At 39.1% G+C, this 24,330-nt stretch overlaps 2 protein-coding genes across 4 annotated transcripts in view; both read right to left on the minus strand.

Moving 5' to 3' along the window:
- The window catches only part of LOC117986712 (pre-mRNA-splicing factor CWC22 homolog), a 229,959-nt gene that overhangs the window by 20,387 nt on the left and 185,242 nt on the right, over positions 1 to 24,330 (minus strand). The window lies entirely within an intron of this gene.
- The window catches only part of LOC117986345 (serine/arginine repetitive matrix protein 2-like), an 89,130-nt gene that overhangs the window by 12,014 nt on the left and 52,786 nt on the right, over positions 1 to 24,330 (minus strand). For both annotated transcript variants that reach the window (XM_034973178.2, XM_069501753.1), the window contains exons 2-5: positions 9,570 to 10,478; positions 9,132 to 9,238; positions 8,125 to 8,311; positions 6,145 to 6,204 (exon numbers count right to left, since the gene is read on the minus strand). In XM_034973178.2, coding sequence (XP_034829069.1) covers positions 6,145 to 6,204; positions 8,125 to 8,311; positions 9,132 to 9,238; positions 9,570 to 10,401 — 1,186 coding nt within the window. In that variant the 5' untranslated portion in view covers positions 10,402 to 10,478. The remainder of the gene's footprint in view (positions 1 to 6,144; positions 6,205 to 8,124; positions 8,312 to 9,131; positions 9,239 to 9,569; positions 10,479 to 24,330) is intronic.

Consider the following 24,330-nt stretch of genomic DNA (forward strand, 5'->3'; position numbering starts at 1 on the left):
ATAACAGCCGAGTTTCTCGGTAGAAAAATCATTCCGAACCAGTGGCAGATGCATTTGACGATGCAAAGATACTAACTTGTAAAAGTTTATTTGAATAAAAAAAAATCTACTTCGAGTTCTATTTAGGATTTCATAGTGAAACAAGAAACCCTTATAAATTCGTCCGGTCCGTCTTTTCGTCTGTCCATCTGTCTGTAAGGTTGAAACTATTGATCCCAGCTATTTATTCCTGCAGGTTTTATACATGGCCGCTATTTTGAAAAAGAAAATGGCGGACACGTAGATAGTTCAGGCTCCATACGAAAAGAACCGGTTTATAAACGATGGAAACCTATTTTGAAGTCTGTACCTTCCTACTGCGGATTTCCAGAAGTCGATGAAATTTTGTAGGTTGCCAAACGTTCTCATCTTTATAAAAATAATAATATAATGGAGGTTAGAGCAGATAAAAGATTTATCATTCTCCATAAACGAAGTAAGTACACGACTCCAGCAAAGTGGGCCGGTTTCAATTTGCAGTCTTCCCTGAAATATTAGGGGGAGGCAAGATTTATGGTCTGGCTATTACTGAACTGTTACTGCTCTCGAGATTCAGTTTTATTTTGTATCTGGCCGGAGTTTTAATGATGACGTAAACGGTTCCATCATGACTTTAATTCTGCACCAAATTGCGTTATTTTAACCTTTAAAAAAATTGCTGAGTTTGTTGTGGCCTTCTTCTCAGACGAGTTTGGAACTTACGTAGCTTAGCAACTCCTAAGAGGGTAAAATAGGGGGTTGAAATTTGTGAAGTCAACACTTTGCCAATCCGCACTTTGTTAGCGTGATTTAGACTATGGCCAAACCCTTCTCATACTGAGAGGAGACCCGTGTAGTGAGCCGGCGATAGGTTGATGATGATGACGTGGCAGAAAAAACGGACACCGGAAAGAATTTCCGTACGTTTAGGCTTATTATTTGTGATCTTTTTGTCTTCACGTTTTTTTTTGTGTTTTTTTCTGTAAGTTTTTTTGTTGTTGTTGTGTTTTGACAGTGAACTGTGCGCTATGGTCCCAAATAAATGAGTATTTATTTATTTATTTACATTCCACACCTTAGCGGTTCGTATCAGAAACGTTGAAAATAAAAACGTTTCAACGTTTGGGAAGAACGCAAAAACTTTACATTAATTTCACGGATCAAACGTTTAATGCCGAGTGTTTAAGATCCCTGTATCCTTTTTAATTAATTTAATTTTGAGCCAAGTGCGGTCATCCCATATCCGGATTAATTAAAGAGCATTCTTGTACATCCCATACATTCATTAGGGAATTTCTTACATACCTGGTGTTTTTAATATACCTAGGTAATACTTTGATCTTTTCGAGTGAAAATATTTTATTAAAGGCCGTTTTGGATAAAAAATTATATTTATTATTTATTATAAGTATTGATGAATAGGATTCGAATATAGCTGTGATAGCCTAGGACGTCCGCCTTCTAATCGGAGGTCGGAGGTTCGATCCCGGGCAGGCACCTCTAACTTTTCGGAGTTATGTGCGTTTTAAATAATTAAATATCCCACGATTTAACGGTGCAGGAACTTTATTTTTCGTGTCACCAAATGAATATTGTGGGCCACGTTCAGGCCAGCCACAAAGAATTTATAATGGAGTCCATTAAAGCTGGTCGATTGAGGCGGTACTGAATATAGCTAATTAATAAAACCAATATTTAGTGAATGTCGGTAGTCAAACAAAGGACGCGCACTTTGAGCTAATTGGTTTATTCTAGGAATGATAATGGACATAATACCACTACCTTTATTGTAATAGACTAGCTTCTGCCCGCGGCTTCGAACGCGTGGCCTAAAGGAAACAAATGGCTTTTTTTTTCAGAAACTAACATTATAACATCAGGACGCGCACTCTGAACAGCACCGAATAACACATATAACCTTCTAACCCCCATTTCACTCCTTTAGGGGGGGGGGGGGGGGGGGGGGGGGGGGGGCAATTTTCTCATCGTCGTTTCTAAGCTGACACCTAACCTCAAGAAAACACCTACTTTCCAAATTTCAAGTCAATTATAATATCAATAATTAAAACTTTCCCATACAAACTTTCATCCCCTATTTTACCACCCTTATGGGCAAATTTTCCAAAAATCCTGAAACACGTATTTCTTCATTTGTGACCGAAAACCCAAATACCAATTTTCATGCAAATAACTTGACAAATGACGGACTTTCATACAAACTTCCATCCCCCATTTAACCAACTTAGGGGTGGAATTTCGAAAAATCCTTTCTTAGTGGATACCTACTCTTTACAAAGAATAGACCCTCCAAATTTCATGTCTTAAGGACCAGCGGTTTAGGCTGTGCGTTGATATCTATGTCAGTCAGTCAGTCAGGACTTTGAATTTTATATATTTAGAAGATTGAAACTAGCTGATGCCCACGATTTAATTGTGTGTGTGGGTTTAGTTATTTAAAATGCAATGGGAACTCTTTGATTTTCCGGGATAAAAAGAAGCCTACTTTACTGTCAAGGTCTTTAAAAATAAATCCAAAAATCACGCTAATCTATTGCTCCGTTTAAATAAAAGTGAATTCTTTAGCACCGTACTTTTAAATCCTATTGATCATTATCATTATCAACCCATCGCCGGCTGACTACAGAGCACGAGTCTCCTCTCAGAGTGAGAAGGGTTTTGGTCTACCACGCTGGCCATGTGCGGATTGGCAGACTTCACACACCTTTGAGAACGTTATGGAGAACTCTCAGGCATGCAGGTTGCCTTATGATATTTTTCTTCACCGATATTTATTTACCAATTTCTTCAGGTCTTGCACCTCATATGCGATCACCTTAATCACATAACTAACTTTTGCCTATATTAAACTAGCTTATGCTCGCGACTTCGTCCGCGTGGATTACACAAATTTCAAACCCTTTCAAAAATCCTTTCTTAGCGGATGCCTGTCATAATAGCTATCTGCATGCCTAGTTTCAGCCCGATCCGTCCAGTAGTTTGAGCTGTGCGTTGATAGATCAGTCAGTCAGTCAGTCAATCGGTCAGTCACCTTTTCCTTTTATATATTAAGATGAGATAATGCACAAGCGATTTGTTGTAAAGTGGTTTGCAGTATGCCGACCGATAGTATCCGTGTCGTAAAATGGATATTGGTTTTAGGCGCTCCGCCCACGACAGACTTTTTGTAGGTAGGTGTGTTCATAGTGTACGCGGCCGACTGTCAGTAAATATTACATCATACTTATGGGTTAATAGCACAATATAAATTTTCGAACGTTCCATTTTCTACCAACAATCGGATCTGCCGGGATGCACCGATTTTGTTATTGACCCTCGGTCAAATGTCAATAACAAAATCGGTGCATCCCGATTTTGTTGGAGCGAGGTATCTGAGTCTACTTGAGTGAAATTGCCTTGTCCGTCCGTCCGTCTGTCAGAGAACTTCTGAATTACTAAACGTAATTACTTTGTAAACATTGCAAACTGATGGCCTTTAGCCGAATATTGCATAAAAAAATGCAAAAAGCTTTAGCTTTAGCGTTAATAGATGGCGCTGTTAACATTATTCTGAAAACTGTCTTATGGGAATTATGGGATACCGCGATTTCTTATTTCGGGGCGAACCACAAGTGTAGAACGTATTCGTATTGAAAACTGTAGGTATTTTTCATGTTTACCGACAAAAATCGCTCACCGATTGTCCGACGTGGGCGGAGCGCCTTATATTCAATATCGCCTGCATTTTAACGAATAGCTCCATGAATATTCATATTTTGTGTACGGGCAACTTTGATTTCACGAAGCTCGTAAACAAATTAAACTCCATTTCAATATTTATTGAAGCCACATAGGTGGTGGTGTGCGTGGATTTAATTTCACAAAATAATAAATCAACTTCATTTTTACCCGACTACGGCAAAGCCAAAAGGTATAGGGCTATGATTTTGGCAGTCTATGTATGTATGTTTGTATCTATGTGTGTTCCACTGTAGCGGCTAAACTACTAAGCCGATTTTGATCGAAAGGTGTCAATTGATTCGTTGTTATAGTCCTGGTGACATATAAACGAACAAAATCAATGTGCGGATGTTACATCCAAAAAATTTGGGGTCTTTAAACATTTTTTTTGCTATTGTATCAAGTGGGATATCAAATGAAAGAGGAAAAAATACTAGCACATATATATAAATATAGTTACTATTAAAATATACCAAGCGATAGAAACCCAATTTTACTATAATATTTCAGCGTTTCGTAGTGCGGTTTTAGTTTTCAACTTTATTAGAGTTCCGATCCAAGGGAGCCCTATTAATCTCACTCTGCTATCTGTCTGTCCGCATGTCACGGGTCTCTAGCTGTAGACGAAATGAGTTACAAACCTGAAATATTAGTATTTGGTGTAAAACGTTGATTCAAAACCGAATCAAGCTGAAGACATGGGATGCATATCTACTTTACGATCATGATCAACCCATCGCCGGCTCACTACAGATCACGGGTCACCTCTCAGTACGAGAATCGTTTGGCCATAGTCCACCACGCTGGCCAAGTGCGGATTGGCAGACTTCACACACCTTTGAGAACACTATGGAGAACTCTCAGGCATGAAGGTTTCTTCACTATGTTTTCCTTCGCCGTTAAAGTAAGTTATATTTAATTTCTTAAAACGCAGATAACTGTGAAAACTTAGAGCTGTGTGCTCGGGATTGATCCCCCTACCTCCCGAATAGGAGGCGAATGTCGTAACCTTTTGAGCTCGTAACCTCTTTACCGGTTGAGCTATAGAGGCTCTGAATACCTTCAAGACTTACTTTATATCCCGCGGGATAAAGTTTCCTGAGGCAGTTTCCAAAGACCTTAACGAGATTTAAGATCAGGCCAGTCTTGGGAAAGAGCTAGCATATAATTTAACCATTTAAATGGCAAAATTTTGCGCTTCAACTTTATACAAACCAAACTTTTAACAATATCTAGTCTTATAAAAGCTTGCTGGCTTTTGTCTTTAGAATAATTTACGTTCTGAAACTTCGGTAAGATCATAACTTTATTGTCAAAGTTTATATCCTGTAAACGGGAAGATTAACCCATCTCAACAAATCGCCAGTCTACTGTTGACTACGGTTCTCCTTTCAGAATTAGAAAGACTTATACCGCAGCAAAAAGCTGTGATAGCCTAGTGGTTAGGACGTCCGCCTTCTAATCGGAGGTCAGGGGTTCGATCCCGGGCACTCACCTCACAATGTTTAAAAGATAGTTTAATAGTTTCGTTTAATAGTTTATTTCATATAACTCGAGTTTACAGTAGCTGTAGGAGGTTGGAGCCTTCTTTTAGGAGTAGGCGAACTACTCCTGTGTCAGAAGACACCGCTCTTCCTTAACAATTCAGCGATATCAAGCAAACGTGTGTAAGTTAGTAAGTGTATGGATAGATATATGTATGCGTGTATTTGTGTGTGTGTGTGTGCATGTGTGTGTGCGTGTGTGTGTGTGTGTGTGTGCGCGCGTGGTCTATGCTTATATTATGTGAGTATTAAACAAAATAGTCAAATAAACCTAGTAAGTACTACAATAGTTGTTATATGGTACGTAACAAAAGCGATTCCACTTCATCATAGTTTAGTGATACCAGATACTTTTTCAAAATTTCTTTGCAAGCATTGAATTTTAGTGGATATGTTTTAAGCTTCCTGTTAATCACGTTATATAGATAACTTGATTGTATGGAATATTGATTCCGAGCAAAAGCAGTTCTGGTTCGAGATGTTTTTGCTACAATAAATCTATTTCTTTTATTGGAAGGTGAAAAAGGTAAAGATTTGTGCTTCCTTAAGACTGTGTTTAAAACGTATAGCTTTCTGACCGTAAGTAAGCCCGAGTCAGAGTAGAGCTGAGTAGTAGAAAACATATATAAGGTTTAAAGAGCATAACTTTTAAAAGAGAGCGTTGGGCTCTCTCTAGCTCAAGAAGCTTTGTTTTGGCTGCTCCGCCCCAGACAGTTATGCAGTAAGATAAGTCAAAATATTTGGTCAGGGGTTCGATCCCGGGCACTCACCTCACAATGTTTAAAAGATAAGATAACTACATGTAAAGGTGCTATATTTAGATATCATTGATTTCGAAACTTACCCATAATTAGCATGATAACTGGTAATGTAGACAGGCAGGCCAGGAACACTGTCATTACGACTGCAACAAAATATTTCCATTATTATCTCTATAGGTACCGTCAATCTGTAATCAATCAAGGGCGTCAGGGTATTTATTGATTCCATCAGTACCCATATTAAAAATGCGAAAGTGTGTTTGTTTATTGGTTTGTCCTTCAATCACGTCGCAACGGAGCAACGGATCGACGCGATTTTTTGCACGAATATAGTTAAAAAATAAATAAATAAATAAATAAATAAACTTTTATTTCAGGCATTTACACCCATAATTGTGTTAGTACAGAAACAATTCCTTAACCTATGTTAGTACCTCTTATTACTAGCTTAAACTTAACAACTAATTCTATTAATAGCCTCATCTGGACCGCGATTAATAGCCTCATCTGGTGACAAAAGGGCTGGCTAATTTTTTGCGCAACGGATCAGCCTGGCTGTCCAGCGCGGAAATGCAGCCAGTATTCTTGGCACCATTCCACGCGGTCATGATTTATATAGTAATTAGATAAGGCTAGCTTTAAGTTTTATTGTAATAATAAAAAACTAATTCTACTAAAATTAAAACTAATCCTATTTATAATGCCCGAGGGAGTTAAAGTCACATAGGCTACTTTTTATCCCAGAAAATCAAAGAGTTCCCACAGGATTTTTAAAATCTAAATCCACGCGGACAAAGGCGTAGGCATCATAGTGAGAATATAAGGTCATCCCTATTACCGTCACTATCGTAGTGTCAACTCGTCAACTCGTCGGGGAACATCACTAGTTGATAGACTGCTGTAATTTCCGGCCGTGTCGTGAACATTCCTTAGCTTCACTCGCTGGGAGCCTTTATTGCTCCACTTTATCTAAACTTCCTCCTTTTCTTATCTTGGTAACTATACATATAGAAGTAGCTATAGTTAGCTGTATCCTTAACTATCCTCCATCTTCCACACATATCTTTCATAAAATTCCACAAGCAATTTTAGACTTGCCTTTACACAAGTTTAAAAAATGTGTTAAAAGTATGCTCCTAAAAAAAGCATATTATACAGTCGCAGACTATGTAAACGATAAAAAAGCTTGGATTTGACTCGCTCCAGCAATGCACGGGGCTGCAATGGCTTGTATAGTACGGTATAATAACATTGTAAATTGAAAAATTAAAAAGAGCAACCGCCGAGTTTCTTGCTGGTTCTTCTCGGTAGGAACGGCATTCCGAACCAGTGGTAAATTAAAACTACCTGACTATTCATAAGCACTTTTAAAAAGTTTACATGAATAAAAAAACATTCTATTCTATTCTATTCTATTCTTCCTTTAGTCATATTCTACATTGTTGGGGTTGCTAATGTTCTTTCATCTCAGGTGGAGATCTATCGAGTGCACTTTGACTGCAAAACAGATTTACAAAGAGACTATAATTATTATGATGATAAGAAATTTATGTAGTTAATCGAAATTCCACGGATACGTACGAACTACGAAGCGATTTGTCTTCTCGTTCCTCGAGTTTTCCCCTCCATTTGTATATACCTTCAAGTCTGCACGCACAACAGACGGAAACGTTTAAGTGCGGAAACCAGCCCAGAGCGAAGAAGAAGATACCTTCAAGTCTGTGCCTCTATTAGAAGGTCCCCATTTTTTCGTTCTATATACCTACTAGCGGTTCGAAATATAAACGAGGCCACACAGGAAAAGAGTCGCAGAAAAAAGTCAGAAAAGCTTAACAAACTTACTGGCCCTGTTCATAATCTTAGCGGCTCTGCACACGAAGTCCACGGTTCCCGAGGCTTCCATATTGGCATTTATAAGTTCTTGACCTACAGCTCACTGACAGACAGATAAGCACACAGACAGATAGCCAGCGGAGACTTAAACAGAACAGTAATATGGTCCCATTGGCATCGTTCGAGTACGAACCCCTAAAAAGACAGAAAGAAGATATTAGCAAACTTACTGGTCCTGTTCATAATCTTAGCTGCTCTGCACACGAAGTCAACGGTCCCCGAAGCCTCCATGTTGGCATCTTTAAGCTGATATGCCACCGAGCCATAGGTCGTGAGCCCTACGCCCAGCCCCAGCCCAGTCCGGTCGCTGTACTTGGCCTGTTCGCCGCATAACCTCCGTTGTTCATCGCCTGATACCTGGAGATGCGTTATTATTGTTGAGAGCTGAAGAAAAGTTGAATGTAAATGCACCCAAGGAAGGAGAACTGTCAAATTCCGTGCTTGTTTTTTACTTAAGTTTCTGTCAATATTCAAGAATTTTTACACGGTTGAATAGGCTATATTATTATGGCCGTAGATCTTTACCAACGCAGTAATACGCGGAACTGAAAAATTATTTTTTACAAAAAAAATAAAAACCGACTTCGATACACAAACACTAAAAATTCGAAGTCGGTTTTTATTTTTTTTTTGTAAAAAAATTTTATTTCACAATTTTTAGTGGCCCCATGGTATTAAAATATGCTATGCCTGGTTAAGAATCTACTGTTTACTAAGATATTACACTGATCGCGAGCAATTTACTTTTATTCGTTGAGGAGTTCCATTATCTATCTTCGAAGATGTTCATCAGATCTTCACCAAATTTAAATGGGACCAACTTTGAAGTATACCCTTTCAAACAAAAAAAGAATTTTCAAAATCGGTCCAGGCGTCTTCGAGTAATCGGGGAACATACATAAAAAATAAAAATAAAATAAATTAAAAAAAAGATTCCGACGAATTGAGAACCTCCTCCTTTTTTTGAAGTCGGTTAATAAGTATGGGCACCACTGAAAACCTTTATCAGTGGTTCCCATACTTATTTCTATTTTGCTAAAACACATGAGTGCAAGATCGCCACTTGTACCATTTTTTTTTTAAATTTAATATAGACTAGCGCTTGGCTGTAATCAGATCTGCTGCCGCGGCCGCTCAATGCATACCTAATCTATTTATGGTTATTACTTATACTCACTTGGCTAACCGAACTCGATGCCCTTCTGGAGCCAGTATCAGACATGGCCGTCCCACTCTGCCGGCCCCCCAGCGACGCTCGGTACGGAGACACTCGACCTCGATTACCTGAACAAATAAAACAACCATCATCATTAACATCATGTTTGAGATTTCCAGCGATATAAATGTATCGCACTCCTGTCAATCGTAATCCGCTTTAGTTTGACAGGTTTTCATACCTGTTACAGTACGCTGCAGAAAATAATATACATCGGCCTTTAGAATGACATTTCAGCTTTGTAGAGCGCTATCTCTATTACTCATACCTACCTATATGACGTTTTGTCGGTCTCAACGATAGAGTCAATGCTCTACAAATTCACTGTCTCCTTCTAAAGGTCAATATACATTATTTTTCGCGTACAGTAAAAGTTGAAATGAATAGTAAAAAACTTACCAGCATTTTGACTGTCTTCGCTCGCTCGCCTCTCTCTGGATACTAAAGGTTCTTGAAAAGTAAGTGTCAAACTTCCTCTAGGACTGATTCTTGCTGCATCAACCTCAATAGCAGCCAGACTCCCTCTCGCACTCCTCTCAGAAGGAGCAATACTGCCTCTTGGACTTCTTTGGGAATCCGGAATGAGTGAACCTCTGGGGCTCCTATTTATATCTGGACATTCCTTCTTTATTAACGTATCAGGTGCTATACTTCCTCTAGGACTAGTTCTCGGACTTGGTCCCAGTTCTTTTTGACTCCTAGCAGGATCGATCTGTATACTTGCAACTGAATGACGTGGACTTCTTCCAATATCAGGTACTAAAGAGTTTCTAGGCTGATTCCACGATGTTCCTTCAGGCACCAAACTTCTTCGCGGACTCCTAGCTGTTACATCAGGAGTTAAACTGTTTCTAGGACTGCGATTGAAGTCTTGAGGGTTTAGACTTAAACGGGATCCGTACGCTGGTTCAACGCCTAAGTTGTTTCTTGATGGTCCTAATGTGTTTCTTCCTAAAGCAGTTTCGGGGGTGATAGAGTTTCTGGCTGACCTTGTTTCAGGGACTAGGGAGTGTCGAGGACTTCTGTGGTATGTTTCTAAAGCTGCGTCTGGAGCGAGGCTGGCTCTAGGGCTTCTTGGTGGGGCCGGTTCTATTTCGTCGTCAGTTTCTGTTGTTGCCAGGGACGCTCTGCGGGAAGACTGGGCGGAAGGTCTTGGTGATCTGGTCTGGGGGGAAGTTGCTGCGCTTCTCGAAGCCCGTCGACGGCGTGAGGAAGATGTCCTGTGCAGCATTCTCGTGTATTGCTTTCAGCTTTGGGTATAGTTTAAGTCACTGATTTGACGTCAGTCAATTTTGTGGTTTCTGTTGCCTGTAACAATAAAAAAAAGATATCAATATTGTGCAATAGGCTACTTGACTCATATCTAATTTCGTCCAATAAATGATTATTTATTATAGTATTTTACTTAAGACAACGAAATATATCAATAACAATTATTAAAAACGCAGGATGGATATATAAATCCAATTTAAAAAAATACAGTTTTTATTTTTATTTGAAACTCAGAAAACGCTGTCAGTCATGATGTGACGTCATTAAATATGTAAACAAAGAAATGTCATCCCTATTGGCTAACGTAGTATCCATATATATAAAATTTCAAGTCCTGACTAACTTATATATCAACGCACAGCCTAAACATCTAAACAGCTGGTCCTAGATACATGAAATTTGGTGGGTGTGTTCTTTGTAGGTAAAGAGAAGGTATCCACTAGGAAAGGATTTTTTGAAATTCCAGCCCTGAGTGGGTTAAATGGGGGTTTGAAATTTATGAAGTCCACGCGGGCGAAGTCACGAGCATAAGCTAGTTTTTATATATTTATAAAAACTCATAGTAAACGTAAAAAATTATCGTTTTCTCTTTATAAATTGAATAAGTTATTAAGTAAGACTTACAACAAAGTGATCTTTGCAAAAATAAATTTGGGTTGCAGTCGTTAGTGATATAGGATCCGTTTAAGCAAGTCTTCGCGTGTTACGTATATTTATTTCACTGGGCACTCTAATCCACAACTTTCCTGTGGTCTTTATCGATGCGTTTTTACATTTTCGGATGATACAATAACGATAATTACTATATTTTTCATGTAAACTAGTATAGAAGTCATGTTTATTAAACTTTGGGAGGTTATGCTGTTGTTTACAAATGCATGACGTCAGAGCACAGACAATCTATCGGCCAAACATGGCCGACAGTGTTTTCACCTGTCTAAGAAAAATATATTTTTAAATTAAAGTTTTACGGTTTTTAGGGCGCAAAAAAATATAGTGTTAATTTTTTTGATCTAATAGGACAAATATTAACCATTTACGACCTACTTAAAAAAAGTGTCAACTAGCCTATTGTTGAAAAATTGTACTAAGACGTCAAAGTGATGAACATCGATCTTTAGAAGGAGACAGCAGATTTGTAGAGCATTGTCTCTATCGTTGAGACCGACAAAACGTCATATAGGTAGGTATGAGTAATAGAGATAGCGCTCTACAAAGCCGAAATGTCATTCTAAAGGCCGATGTATATTACTTTCTGCAGCGTACTGTAACAGGTATGAAAACCTGTCAAACTAAAGCGGATTACGATTGACAGGAGTGCGATACATTTATATCGCTGGAAATCTCAAACATGATGTTTTCACTGTCTCGGTCGTTTAGACCGATAAAGCGTCATATGGGTATGAGTGACATAGACAACGCGCTACAAAGATGAATTCTAAAGGCCGATGTTCATCACTTTCAGCCACGCACTGTATATTATGTGTTTGACACACGTGCTACATGATACAGCAGCAAGGAACAAAGCTGAGGACAACTAAAAAAAACTTCAGAGCCTCAATAGCTCAACCGGTATAGGAGAGGACTGAAAACCGAAAGGTCGACGGTTCAAACCCCGCCCGTTGCACTATTGTCGTACCTACTCCTAGCACAAGCCTGGCGCTTAATTGGAGAGGAAAGGGGAATATTAGTCATTTAACATGGCTAATACTCTTTTTTTTTTTTTTTTAAAAAGAAAAAAAACATACATTTTTATCTAAAGTTTTGTTCAGATTAGCCGAAACAAATATAAAGTTTAAAAGTACCTAACGAAGCCGGATTAAGTCAGATCCATCCAAACCCGAAAGTATCGGTATTCAGTTTCGATCAAGATGTCAAGTGCGAGTCGAAATTTCATACGAAGATTTCCGTAAAAATATGTCAGTACTTTTTAATTTCTTTTTAATTTTTATGGCGTCCATTTTGAAATTCCCCATCTTGGCTTTTTATTATGTGTGTTATAGCGGCCATAGAAACAAACTGTGAAAATTTTAACTTTCCACCTATTATGGTTGCACACAGCTCGCTGACAAGCAGATAGACAGACGGACGGGCAGATGAACGGACAGACGGACGAACAAACGGACGTACAGCGCAGGTTTAGTAATAGCACGTAATAGGGTTCCCTTGGCCCCCCTCTGCTAAGGAACCCTAGTAAGAAGTTTTAAGCCATTTGTAAAGCCTCCAATGCCTCCATTTAAGTTGTTGGTTGCCAAGCGGTCCCAATAAATCTAAATTATACTTGAGCAAGTTCGACGTGGAGGTAAGTCGTCTTTAATTTAGGTACCTTTGAGTCCGCGGGGACGTGAAATATTACAAAGATGGTTCCTCGAAACGAAGGAATTGTTTCATTTAACGGTAAACGTGACTAGAATTAGAATTTTATACTTTAAAAGAAAAACTCAATCTTCTGTGAAAGTAATAAAAGGTAATTTCTTGTTTAAATCGCGTAACGAACTGCTTGTGGCTTGGAAAATACTCAGGTAAAGTACGCGACAGGTCAAGATGGCTATCGGGTGTGCGGGGCGTCGCCCCACCACATACCCCGATTGCAGAAAATAATGTACTGCCCTTTAGAAAGAGATAACGGTTTTGTAGAGCGATGTATTTTTCGTTGAGACCAACAAAACGTCACATAGGTATGAACTATGAGTGACAGAGAAAACTCTCTACAAAGCCGAAATCTCATTCTAAAGTTCGATGTACATTATTTTCTGCCGCGTACTGTAAATCAGTTCGCTTTTATGAAACCTTTATGGGATACTAGCTGACTAGTTGATGCCGGCGACTTCGTTCGCGTGGATTTAGGTTTTTAAAATTCCGTGCGAACTCTTTGATATTCCGGGATAAAAAGTAGGTCTTAAACTATACCCATGCAAAACATCACGTCAATTTGTTGCTCGGTTGCGACGTGATTGAAGGACAAACCAACAAACAAACACTTTCACATTTATAATAGGGGTAGTGATGGTATTATTATGGCAGAAAAATATCTCAGTACCCGTAGTACAAGATTTTACGTCTCACCAAACCAAACCGAATTCGAGAGTCGAAATACTTCCGCGTTACAGTAAAATGGACCTAAACAGCCTTGAATTGAAGTCAAATATTCAATGCCACTGATTTTAATTTCGCAATGTTTCCGCTTGGAGCGCTGGCTGTAGAAGTGTAGACAAACTTGAGCTTTAAAGCAAGGCTATTAAGATCCAGTTTACTGTAACGCGTAAGTATTTCGACTCTCGAATTTGGTTTGGTTTGGTGAGACGTAAAATCTTGTACTACGGGTACTGAATCAGTGGTTGTTTACAGTTGGTTGTGTTAAAATGGCGAGAGCAACATCCGGTAGAGGCACAGAGTAGAAACGATCACGCGGGCAGCGCCGGAAATTGCGGAAGTGTGAGAAAACTACCGCGTACGCTTACAACTAGACCCTTTCTGAGTTTGCTGACTCACTTAATGAGATTTTGCGCCCAGCTGTGTCCTTATTTTTAGGGTTCCGTACCTCAAAAGGAAAAACGGAACCCTTATAGGATCAATTTTTTGTCTGTCTGTCACGAAACCTACACTTCCCGTTGACCTAGAATCATGAAATTTGGCAGGTAGGTAGATCTTATAGCTGACATTTGGGGAAAAATCTGAAAACCGTGAATTTAGGGTTAGATCACACAAAAACAATTAAATTGTGGTCATGAACTAATAATTAGTATTTTCAACTTTCGAAGTGAGTGACTATATTAAGTGGGGTATCATATGAAAGGTCTTTAAAACCTGTACATTCTAAAACAGATTTTTATTTATTTTTTATGCATAATAGTTTTTGAATTATCGTCCAAAATGTCGAAAAAATACGACTGTAGTACGGAACCCTCATTGCGCGAGCCTGACTCGCACTTGGCCGGTTTTTGTGTTAAATTACAGTAAAGCCCGTGATACACATTACACATGCCAGTGAATACTATGCTAGGTGCTGGCAAGCTGGCACGTCAGGCACTAGCAGAATGCACTTTTTTTTTTTAAGAATATTAGCCATGTTAAATGACTAATATTCCCCTTTCCTCTCCAACTGAGCGTCAAGCTTGTGCTAGGAGTAGGTACGACAATAGTGCAACGGGCGGGGTTTGAACCGTCGACCTTTCGGTTTTCAGTCCACTTCTTTACCGGTTGAGCTATTGAGGCTTTTATGATACACATGCTTGTGCCTGGTATGCCAGTTTCTGCTTTTGCTTACTGTGCCAGTGACGTGCGAGTTGAAGATCACAAAATGAATATTAATTTATGAAGAAATTAATAGTGTTACAATACAACTCGCGATGTGAAGAAACTTTTTATAGTTACGCATAACGCCAAAAAATACAAAACAAAACCGGCATAAGAATTCCCAAGGCTTTGCCAGAGGTTGAGAGTGCGATCTACCTAGCAAACACCTTAGGTACGACGTTTTTCACGTCAAGTCCAAGCGCGTTCCATCTTAGGAGAACGCTTGCTTAGAAGATGCCTATTCACTCTTGACTTGAAGGTACCCATATTAAAATCGGAGGGGAAATCTGATGCTAGCATTCCATGCCCTAGCCGGTTAGAATTAAAAACGAGGAGACGAATCCGTTCGTACGGTTGCGTGCCCTGACCTCGCTCTCATAATAACATAGAATAGACGAACACTATATTATGTTGTAGTAGATAGGTAGTATTTAACTTAGATCCGCTTTCCAACGCAATTTCCCTCACCTTGTGCGACGTTACGCATTCGCCGCAGATAAATTTATCGCCTCTCAACTAGGCGTAGTTGCTTCGAGCTGACATTACCTACCCTGCCTGCTATTTGTTACGGGAGTTAACATAACATTACAGTACAGCAATTTCTATTAAAGTTGGCTGTACCTTTTTTGTTTTGTAATATCTTCACTGTTTACCCATATTCGCAATAAAGAAATTTGAATTGAATTGAGTCCAGTTGAAAATTGCTGACGTCGCGTGCGGACAGTAAAGAGCCGATACGATCCTCCCCTTTTGTAATAAAGCAGTTTACGAGCAAGTGGGAATAGATAGTAAAGTAGATGGTATTTATATAAGTCAAAGTCAAAGTCAAATGATTTCTTCAGAATAGGTAACATATAGAATAGACGACGACTATATTATGTTGTAGTTATTAGTAGATATAGGTAGAATTAAACTTGGATCCGCTTTCAAACGCAATTTCCCTCACCTTGTGCGACGTTACGCACTCGCCGCAGATAAATTTATCGCCCCTCAACTCGACGTAGCTGCGTCGAGCCGACATTACCTACCCTGCCTGCTATTTGTTACGGAAGTTAACTTAATATATACTAGATGACCCACCTTGGCTTCGCACGGACGAAATTTTTGAAAATTGGTAAAGGGGTGGAATTTCCAAAAATTCTGAAACACCTATTTCTTAATTTTTACTCGAATACCCAAATACCAATTGTCATAGATATAACTTGAAAAGAAACGGACTTTTATACGGATTTTCATCCCCTATTTGAGGAACATATTATATTACACGGATAAATTAGAAAAAAATAATAAAAGAAAAGCCTGATTAGAAAAAAAAACTTCGCCGTATTGCGAAAAACTAGTGGAACCCTATAAGTACAAGACTGTAATAAACTTAGCACCTATTGTAAAAGTGGCGCCCCCAGAGCAAGATTTTTGTATTTCTTGTCAGACTATACGTGGTATCCACTCCAGAACACGTCTGCCCCATCAGCCGTCAGCTTTGCGACAGAATACCCACCCGACTGAGTTTGTTGTGGGCTCTTCTTAGACCAGGGCGCTTTTGGAACCTTCGTAGCTTTAGTTTTAAGTGCACCTAATTATCACCATTACATCATCTTCAAAATCCAACAATTGATATTCAAAAGGTGTACAATAGTATCTACAGTACCCGGCATTAAATATTGTACATAGACCTTTAGAAAGAGATAGCAATTTCGTAGAGCGTTGTCTCTGTCGTTGAAACCGACAAAACGTCACATAGGTATGAGTGACAAAGACAACGCTCTGCGAAGCCGAAATCTCTTTCTGAAGGTCGATGTACAATATTTCCTGCCGGTTACTGTAGTCTGTACCTACTTTGAATAAATTATTCTTATTTGACTTTGGCATGTCCTGCCTTCCAGCTCGCTAATCCTTTTGTGCTATGTCGGTCACTTTTATGCTTCTTAGAATTTCCTCATTCCGGATTTCATCCCTGAAAGAGATACCTAACATTACTCGCTCCATAGCGCCACACGAGTAGATATTATAGACCAGAGGGGAAGCTTCACACTAGCTCACGCACACCACGACGTGCGCCCAGTTCGATGGCAAACGGAGCGTCCGTGACACGTCGTGGTGTGCGTGAGCTGCGCTAGAGTGAGTGAACCTACAGCCAGCCGCTAGTATGAAGCTTCCCCTCTGGTCTATATATCTACTCGTATGATAGCGCTCTGGCTTGTAATGTGTGAACGAGGTCAATCTATGTGTAAAGGGTAACCCCGTGGGGTCGATTTTTTTACATTTTATTTAACCACTTTCCATACCCATACCAAAAATTTGTAGGGAGTCAAGAAGGCGCCCCGGGAAAGAGCCACCGAGCAAGTACCGAACAGGCGCCCTCCCGCGTTTCGGCCCATATAACCACGAGGTTGGTGGGTCCATGGGAGGTGGTGGGTTTCCATACCCATACCAATTTTTTTCAAAGAATATTAGCTAAGTTAATTGCCTACTAATATTCCCCTTTTCCCTCCAACTAAGCGTACAACTTGTGCTAGGAGTAGGTACGACAATAGTGCAACGGGTGGGACTTGGACCGGCGACCTTTCCGTATTCAGTCCGCTCCTCTAACCATTGAGCAATCGAGGCTATCAAAATTACAGCTTTATAGTAGGCACCTACCTACTAATAGTCTCTGAGCTAAGAAGCGAACGGACAGACTGACATGGCGAAACTAAAAGGATTTCTCGTTTAGTACAGAACCTTAAAAAGTGTCGGCTTATAAAGATTTATAAAGATATCGTAAAAGTAGTAAAAAGGCGAGAAACCATTAGATAACCGACTACAATCCTTTTTACTTTTTGTCCTTTGCTGCGGCGCGTTAAAAAATGAACGATGAAGACTGATAGCGGTTTTCTAAACCTCACAAGAAGGGTTTCTATTTGTCTAACTATCCCGGACTTTACGGGATTTCCTTTTGAAAAAATGAGCGGACTGACGGACGGACTTTTGATAAATTTCTTGCGAAACGACGTTATTACAGGACTGCCCAAAAAAAAGGAGTTTAATATTTTCAGGGTTCATGACGGACGTCATAACGCATTGTGTGGCATGGTATAAGTCCCGCAAATTGCTAATGCCGCCATTTTAGTGAAGTTTGCACTAGACTGAAGTTTCGAGCTGATGGTATATTTTTATTTCGGCTGACGTCAAAATGATGTCATTTCGATGTTAATAAGACATGGTTCCAGCGCAATAGCAATTTGCGGGACCTATAAGTACAGCGATTTTTATTAGGCGCCGGCGCCGCACCGCTAACGCATCATGTGGCTTAACTCAAGATAGTCCCGAAAATGAGTGTGGTGTAGTTGGTCAGCCTACTCACAAGTAAATCGCATTAAACAGAGCAGAGACAGCGATGGATAGCTTCTCACTCTATTGCCACGGAAACTATCAGTTAATTCAGACACAGAAACCCTTTTCAGGGATAAAGTTTGCTATCCGACAACTATAATAATATTACGTAATGCGATCATAGAGACTTGGTAATCATGTAACAGATTAATTTATCTGTTACTTTCTTCCGCATATTTTATCTGCGTGAATTCAAAATTCTTCCCTTTTCACCCGACTACGGCAAAGCGAAAAGGAAGGGTTGTGATTTTAGCAGTCCATGTATGTTTGTATCAGATAACAGATTCTGTGTGTTCAACCGTAGCAGCTAAACTACTCGCCCGATTTTGATGAATGAGGTGTCAATTGATTCATTGTTATGGTCTGGGTGGGCTACATTTTAAACGAAAAAAATCAACCTGACGAGCGATAGATAAAAAGTGGGGGTCTCTAAAATGTTTTTGCTATTGTATCGAGTGGGATGTCAAATGAAAGAAGAGAAAACTACTAGTACCCGAGAGATTTTAAGACAACCTAAACCTTTTGATCTACCTACCTAAAACATTTTAATAATAAAATTATTCTCTTTAGTTTACATTTTAAGAAATAAATTACTATTGATAGAAAAATTCAAGTATTTATTATACCCACTTTATGAAAAATAATCTCAGAAATATCACAACAACATTCATTTTGTAAGACAGCTTGTATTACGTTTTCATATTAGATTCCTAATAGAATTGAGTCTACCTTGATAAACATCGTGTGGTACAAGTCTTAAGAACTAACGTACCCACTTTGCGTGGGTTTCTTTTTTCGTCATCAACCAATAGACGTCCATTGCTGTACATGCCCCTTTTAGGGATTGCTGCGCGGAAAAATATAGCGGTTGTGAAACAGGCCCTTAAGTGGCAATTTCAAGATTTTTTTAGTTTGATTTATAATTATAGCCCGTACGAAATGAGTTATTACGCGCCAATTTAACTTTATGTATCAATTGTCATGTCAAAAGTAGGGTTCATTTAAAATAAGGACTAAAATCGTACTATTGGCATGAAAGTTTACATAAAGTTAAAATTGTGCGTGAGAACTCATTTTGTACGTACCTATTGTAAAATATTTCGATTTTAAATAATTTTAAATACATATCAAAAATTACGGACCGGCAGGATTCAAACCCGAACCAAAAGGATATGGGCCTTTGAAAGTAGTTTTGATAGTAAAATACAGTGAAAATAAGCGAAAGTGAAAATACATAATAATATTACAAATTTTGTCACTGGCAGTAGCTTAGCGGTCAGAGCATCGGGCGCAATCCCAGGAGACGCGGGTTCAAATCCTGTCAGACCGAAATTTTTGATATGTATTTAAAATTATTTAGGTAAAACACTAAAATATAATTTTGATTTTAATTCAATTTTTGTATCGGGATTCTGTCAAAATGTTGTTTGATAAAGTTTATCTGGCGGTCGTGTAACAGGCCCTAAGAATCGAAGCATATCTATACATAAACCTTTGGCAATGTAGAATGATCGAAAACAAATTCTTACAAACATTTTTTGTTATTATTTAAACGCTATCCCCTCATAACTTAAATCGCACGCGTGATATAACATGATAACACAATTCGTTATAACATACCCTGCAAATTGTAAGTAAATAGCGGGTAACGCTGGCGGCAACTACATCTGTTCCTATAAATAAAAATTGTCATAACCGAATAAACAACGGAATAATAAAAAAAACTGGCCAAGTGCGAGTCAGGCTCGCGCAACGAGGGTTCCGTACTACAGTCGTATTTTTTCGACATTTTGCACGATAATTCAAAAACTATGATGTGTAAAAATAAATAAAAATCTGTTTTAAAATATACAGGTGAAGAACTTTCATATGATATCCCACTTGATAAAGACATCGCCAATATGTCTTCTGGAAGCTTATTATAAATACTTATAGATTTAACTTTAACGCTAAAGTGTATCGACTCTCAAATACTATCAACGATGGTGAAAAGTAAGATCTTATACTAAGCGTATAAACTGTCACACCGCGAGCTGCAAACTATATGCAGCAACTCAGGACATTGAGATGAAAATGTAATAAGAATATTTCTCACACAATATTTATTCGGTAGAAATATTCCAGGAGTATTTTTATATTTCTCGTCCCGTCTTATCTTACACTGCAAGTATTCTGATAAACCGCTCGTAGAGTTTTCCTTCGATTTGTTTTAAAATTGTATTACATTGTCGAAGTGTGAAAACCATTAGTGAAAACGTTCAAAATAAAATACACTTTCAAATCATCGTAAGAGTGTGTAAGAAAACTGAATGAAAAATCTTGTACCTATGGTTTTTTTTTATAAAAATAGCGAGCAAACGAGCAGGTGGGTCACCTGATGTATGAATTTAATGTAGGTAACTAGTTTAGATTATAACAGCTACTTATATTGTACTGATCCCGGGTACGCACCTCTAACTTTTCAGAGTTACGTGCGTTTTAAGAAATTAAATATCACTCGCTTTAACGGGGAGGAGGGTGTGTTCCTTGTAAAGAGTAGATATCCACTAAGAAAGGATTTTTTGAAATTCCACCCCTAAGTGGGTTAAATGGGGGATGGAAGTTTGTATAAAAGACCGCCATTTTTGAAGTTACATCGATGTTAAAAATAAAAAAGTATGTATTTCACGATTTTTGAAAATTCTACTGCCAAAAGGGTTAAATAAGTGATGAAAATTTGTATGATTATTTTTCCGACCCAAATGTCGACCAATAGAATTGCACCATTCGACGTCACGTGGTACAACCTACATGGTATTATACTGATAATTTTTTGAAAATTTTCTCTGGTAGTTGCTATATATAAAAAACAAACATGATCCAGTCAAATTAACCACACGTCAAACTGACAGGTTGAATTCAATTGTGAAAATTGGAGATTTTGGCCGACATTTGGGACGGAAAAATAATCCCCCGAATACCACACGAGCTTCAAAATTATCTGGCATTTCCGTACCCGATAATTTTGAAGCTCTTGTGGTATTATAAGTGAAAATCCGTCATTTTACAAGTTATTTGCATAAAAATTTGTATTTGGGTTTTCGGTTACAAATGAAGAAATACGTGTTCCAGGATGTTGAAATTCAACCTCTTCGATTTTCTAAATTCCACCCTAGGGTCAGCTAGTTTGTCAATAAAATTATTGTACCTACCTCGCATTTTCTACTCTATAAGGCGCAAGTCCGCCCTCACATGGAGTACTGCTCCCACCTTTGGGCTGGAGCACCCCAGTACCAACTCCTTCCATTTGATCGGATTCAAAGGCGGGCTGTTCGACTTGTGGACGATCCCAAACTAACCGGCTCGTTGGAAAGCCTAGAGCACCGCAGAGACGTTAGCTCTCTATGCGTGTTCTATCGCCTGTATAATGGGGAGTGCTCTGAAGAGCTTTTTGACCTTATTCCACCCTCTTTTTTCTACAACCGCACCGCGCGCCACCGTAAGGAATTTCACCCTCACCATCTGGGTGTCTGGTGCACTTCGACCGTCCGCTGCGCCAGATCCTTCTTTCCACGCACGTGCAAACTGTGGAACCAACTCCCATCGGCGGTGTTCCCACTAGATTATAACATGGGGTTATTCAAGGGGCGGACCAACAAATTCCTAAAAGGCCGGCAACGCATCGGCGGCTCCTCTGGTGCTGCAAATGTTCATGGGCGGCGGTAATCACTTAACATCAGGTGACCCGCCTGCTCGCTTGCTCGCTATATCTATTTAAAAAAAAAAAAAAAAAAATTTCGTTAGGTATTCATTCAAGATTATTAGCAGTCGCACGGAATTTGTGGGAAAACTGTCAGACTGTCAAACGAGCGATGTGCAAACAAGTGGCGTGAGTCTGGAATTCAATCGGATGTCCAATTAGAGCGCTCGGATCGGATGTACTGCTGATATCTGATATATGCCGCGCGTTTGATAATTGTGGAAATTGACGTACGCGTTCTAGTTTTGCTTTTTAACCGACTTCATAAATGGAGGAGGTTCTCAATTTGTCAAGTTACAGTTTTGAGAGTTACATTTTTGTGCCGTTTGCCGTGGAGACCCTGGGGCCATGGAGTCTTAGTGCTAAAAAATTTTTACGAGACATTTCACCGCGATTAATAGCCTCAACTGGTGACAGAAGGGCTGGCTCATTTTTTGCGCAGCGGATCAGCCTGGCTGTCCAGCGCGGAAATGCAGCCAGTATTCTTGGCACCATTCCACGCGGTCATGATTTATATAGTAATTAGATAAGGCTAGCTTTAAGTTTCATTGTATTTAAAAAAAAAAAAAAAAAAAAAAAAAAAAATTGTCAAGACCTTTTATTTTTATGTATGTTCCCCATCCGATTACTCGAAGATGCCTAGACCGATTTTGAAAATTCTTCTTTTGTTTGAAAGGGTATACTCCAAAGTTGGTGCTATATAAATTTGGTGAAGATCTGATGAACATCTTCGAAAATAAATAATGGAACTCCTCAACGGATAATAGCCTATGTCACTCTGCAGGTCTTTATCTATACCCATGCAAAAAATCACGTCAATCCGTTGCACCGTTGCGACGTGATTGAAGGACAAACCAACAAACCAACAAACCAATAAACCAACAAACAAACACACTTTCGCATTTATAATAAGGGTACTGATTTGTCAATCTTCTTCATTATTGATGTCTGGCCCTTGTCTAGCCAATCTCCACAAAGGTAACATAAAAATCTGCAATAGAGACGTTGCCAGAAGTGTAAGTAAAAGCAAGTAAGTAGATATATGTATTATAGTGGCAATTGGTGTAATGAAGTCAATTTTACGACGCCATCCCGCTCGCTGTAAAGGATTGGATTGTTTCCAATCGGGACTCCAGTTTATTGGCCAATAGCGGTAAGCCGCCAAATGTACCACTTTTTTATAGTGAAATAAATTGAAAGCCATCCAGTCCCTTGTCTGTGCTTGAGAGAGTGGAGGATTTTGTTATCATCTGGGGATTTTGCATATTTTAGCTATTATTTGATTGATAAAGTATATCAAAGACTACAGTGAAGTATATAGAGAACTACTTAGCTTATTCCCGCAACTTCATCCGCGTGGACAAATTTCAGACCTGGTTTTTTTTAAAGATCTGGAGAATGATCGGTTACTTTTTACCCCGGAAAATCAAAGAGTTTCCACGAGATTTTCAGGGCTAAGTTGTGGTCATCATCTATAATATTTTATTTATTGACATAAAGGGTAAACAAGTGCTTCTCGCTGAAATGAGGCGCACTATACACGTGGCTCATACGACCTTGTTACCGCAAACTCAAAGTCAAAGTCAAATGATTTATTCAAAATCAGTACCCTTATTATACTAGGACTATTATATTAGGACTTTAACGCAAGCGATGAGCAACAAGCTGGAGGCGTTCGAGATGTGGGTGTACAGGCGAATGTTGCGAATCTCATGGAGAGATCGTGTACGCAATACCACCGTGCTGCAAAGAATGGGGAAGTCCACTGAGTTACTCAAATGTGTGCAAAGGAGAAAGCTCGAATATCTGGGCCATGTTATGCGCAACCCAAAATACGATCTATACTGCAGATTATAATACAGGGCAAGATAAAAGGCAGACGTAGAGCTGGCCGTAGACGAATATCCTGGCTCAAGAACCTTGCCAGTGGTTTAACATGAGTACAAGATCACTGTTTAGGGCAGCAGTAAACAAGATCCAGTTAGCCTTAATGATTGCCAACCTTCGGTAGGAGATGGCACTTGAAGAAGAGAAGACCCTTATTATAAACGCGAAAGTGTGTTTGTTTGTTGGTTTGTTTATTTGTCCTTCAATCACGTCGCAACGGTGCAACAAATTGACGTGAGTTTTTGCATGGGTATACATAAAAACCTAGAGAGTGACATAAGGTACTTTTTATCCAGGAAAATCAAAGAGTTCCCATGGGATTTTTGAAAAACCTAATTCCATGCAGACGAAGTCGCGGGCATCAGCTTGTAGGTAATTAAGGACAATGAAATGGTTATACGAGTGGAAAACCTAAATCCAGGAGGACTAAAGCGCCGGGCAAATCCGTCGCTTACGCATTTCTCCGAAAAGGTTTCTGCGGTCAACTAAGAAAACCTAGATATTAGATAAATTAAAGGCAACAATACAAAGCCACAATGAGGCCGATTCTCTTGTACACAATCTCTAACCTAAGCTAAATTAACGCTAAAGTGC

The sequence above is a fragment of the Maniola hyperantus genome, chromosome 11 (assembly GCF_902806685.2).
Source record: "Maniola hyperantus chromosome 11, iAphHyp1.2, whole genome shotgun sequence".
NCBI classification, from domain to species: Eukaryota; Metazoa; Arthropoda; class Insecta; order Lepidoptera; family Nymphalidae; genus Maniola; species Maniola hyperantus.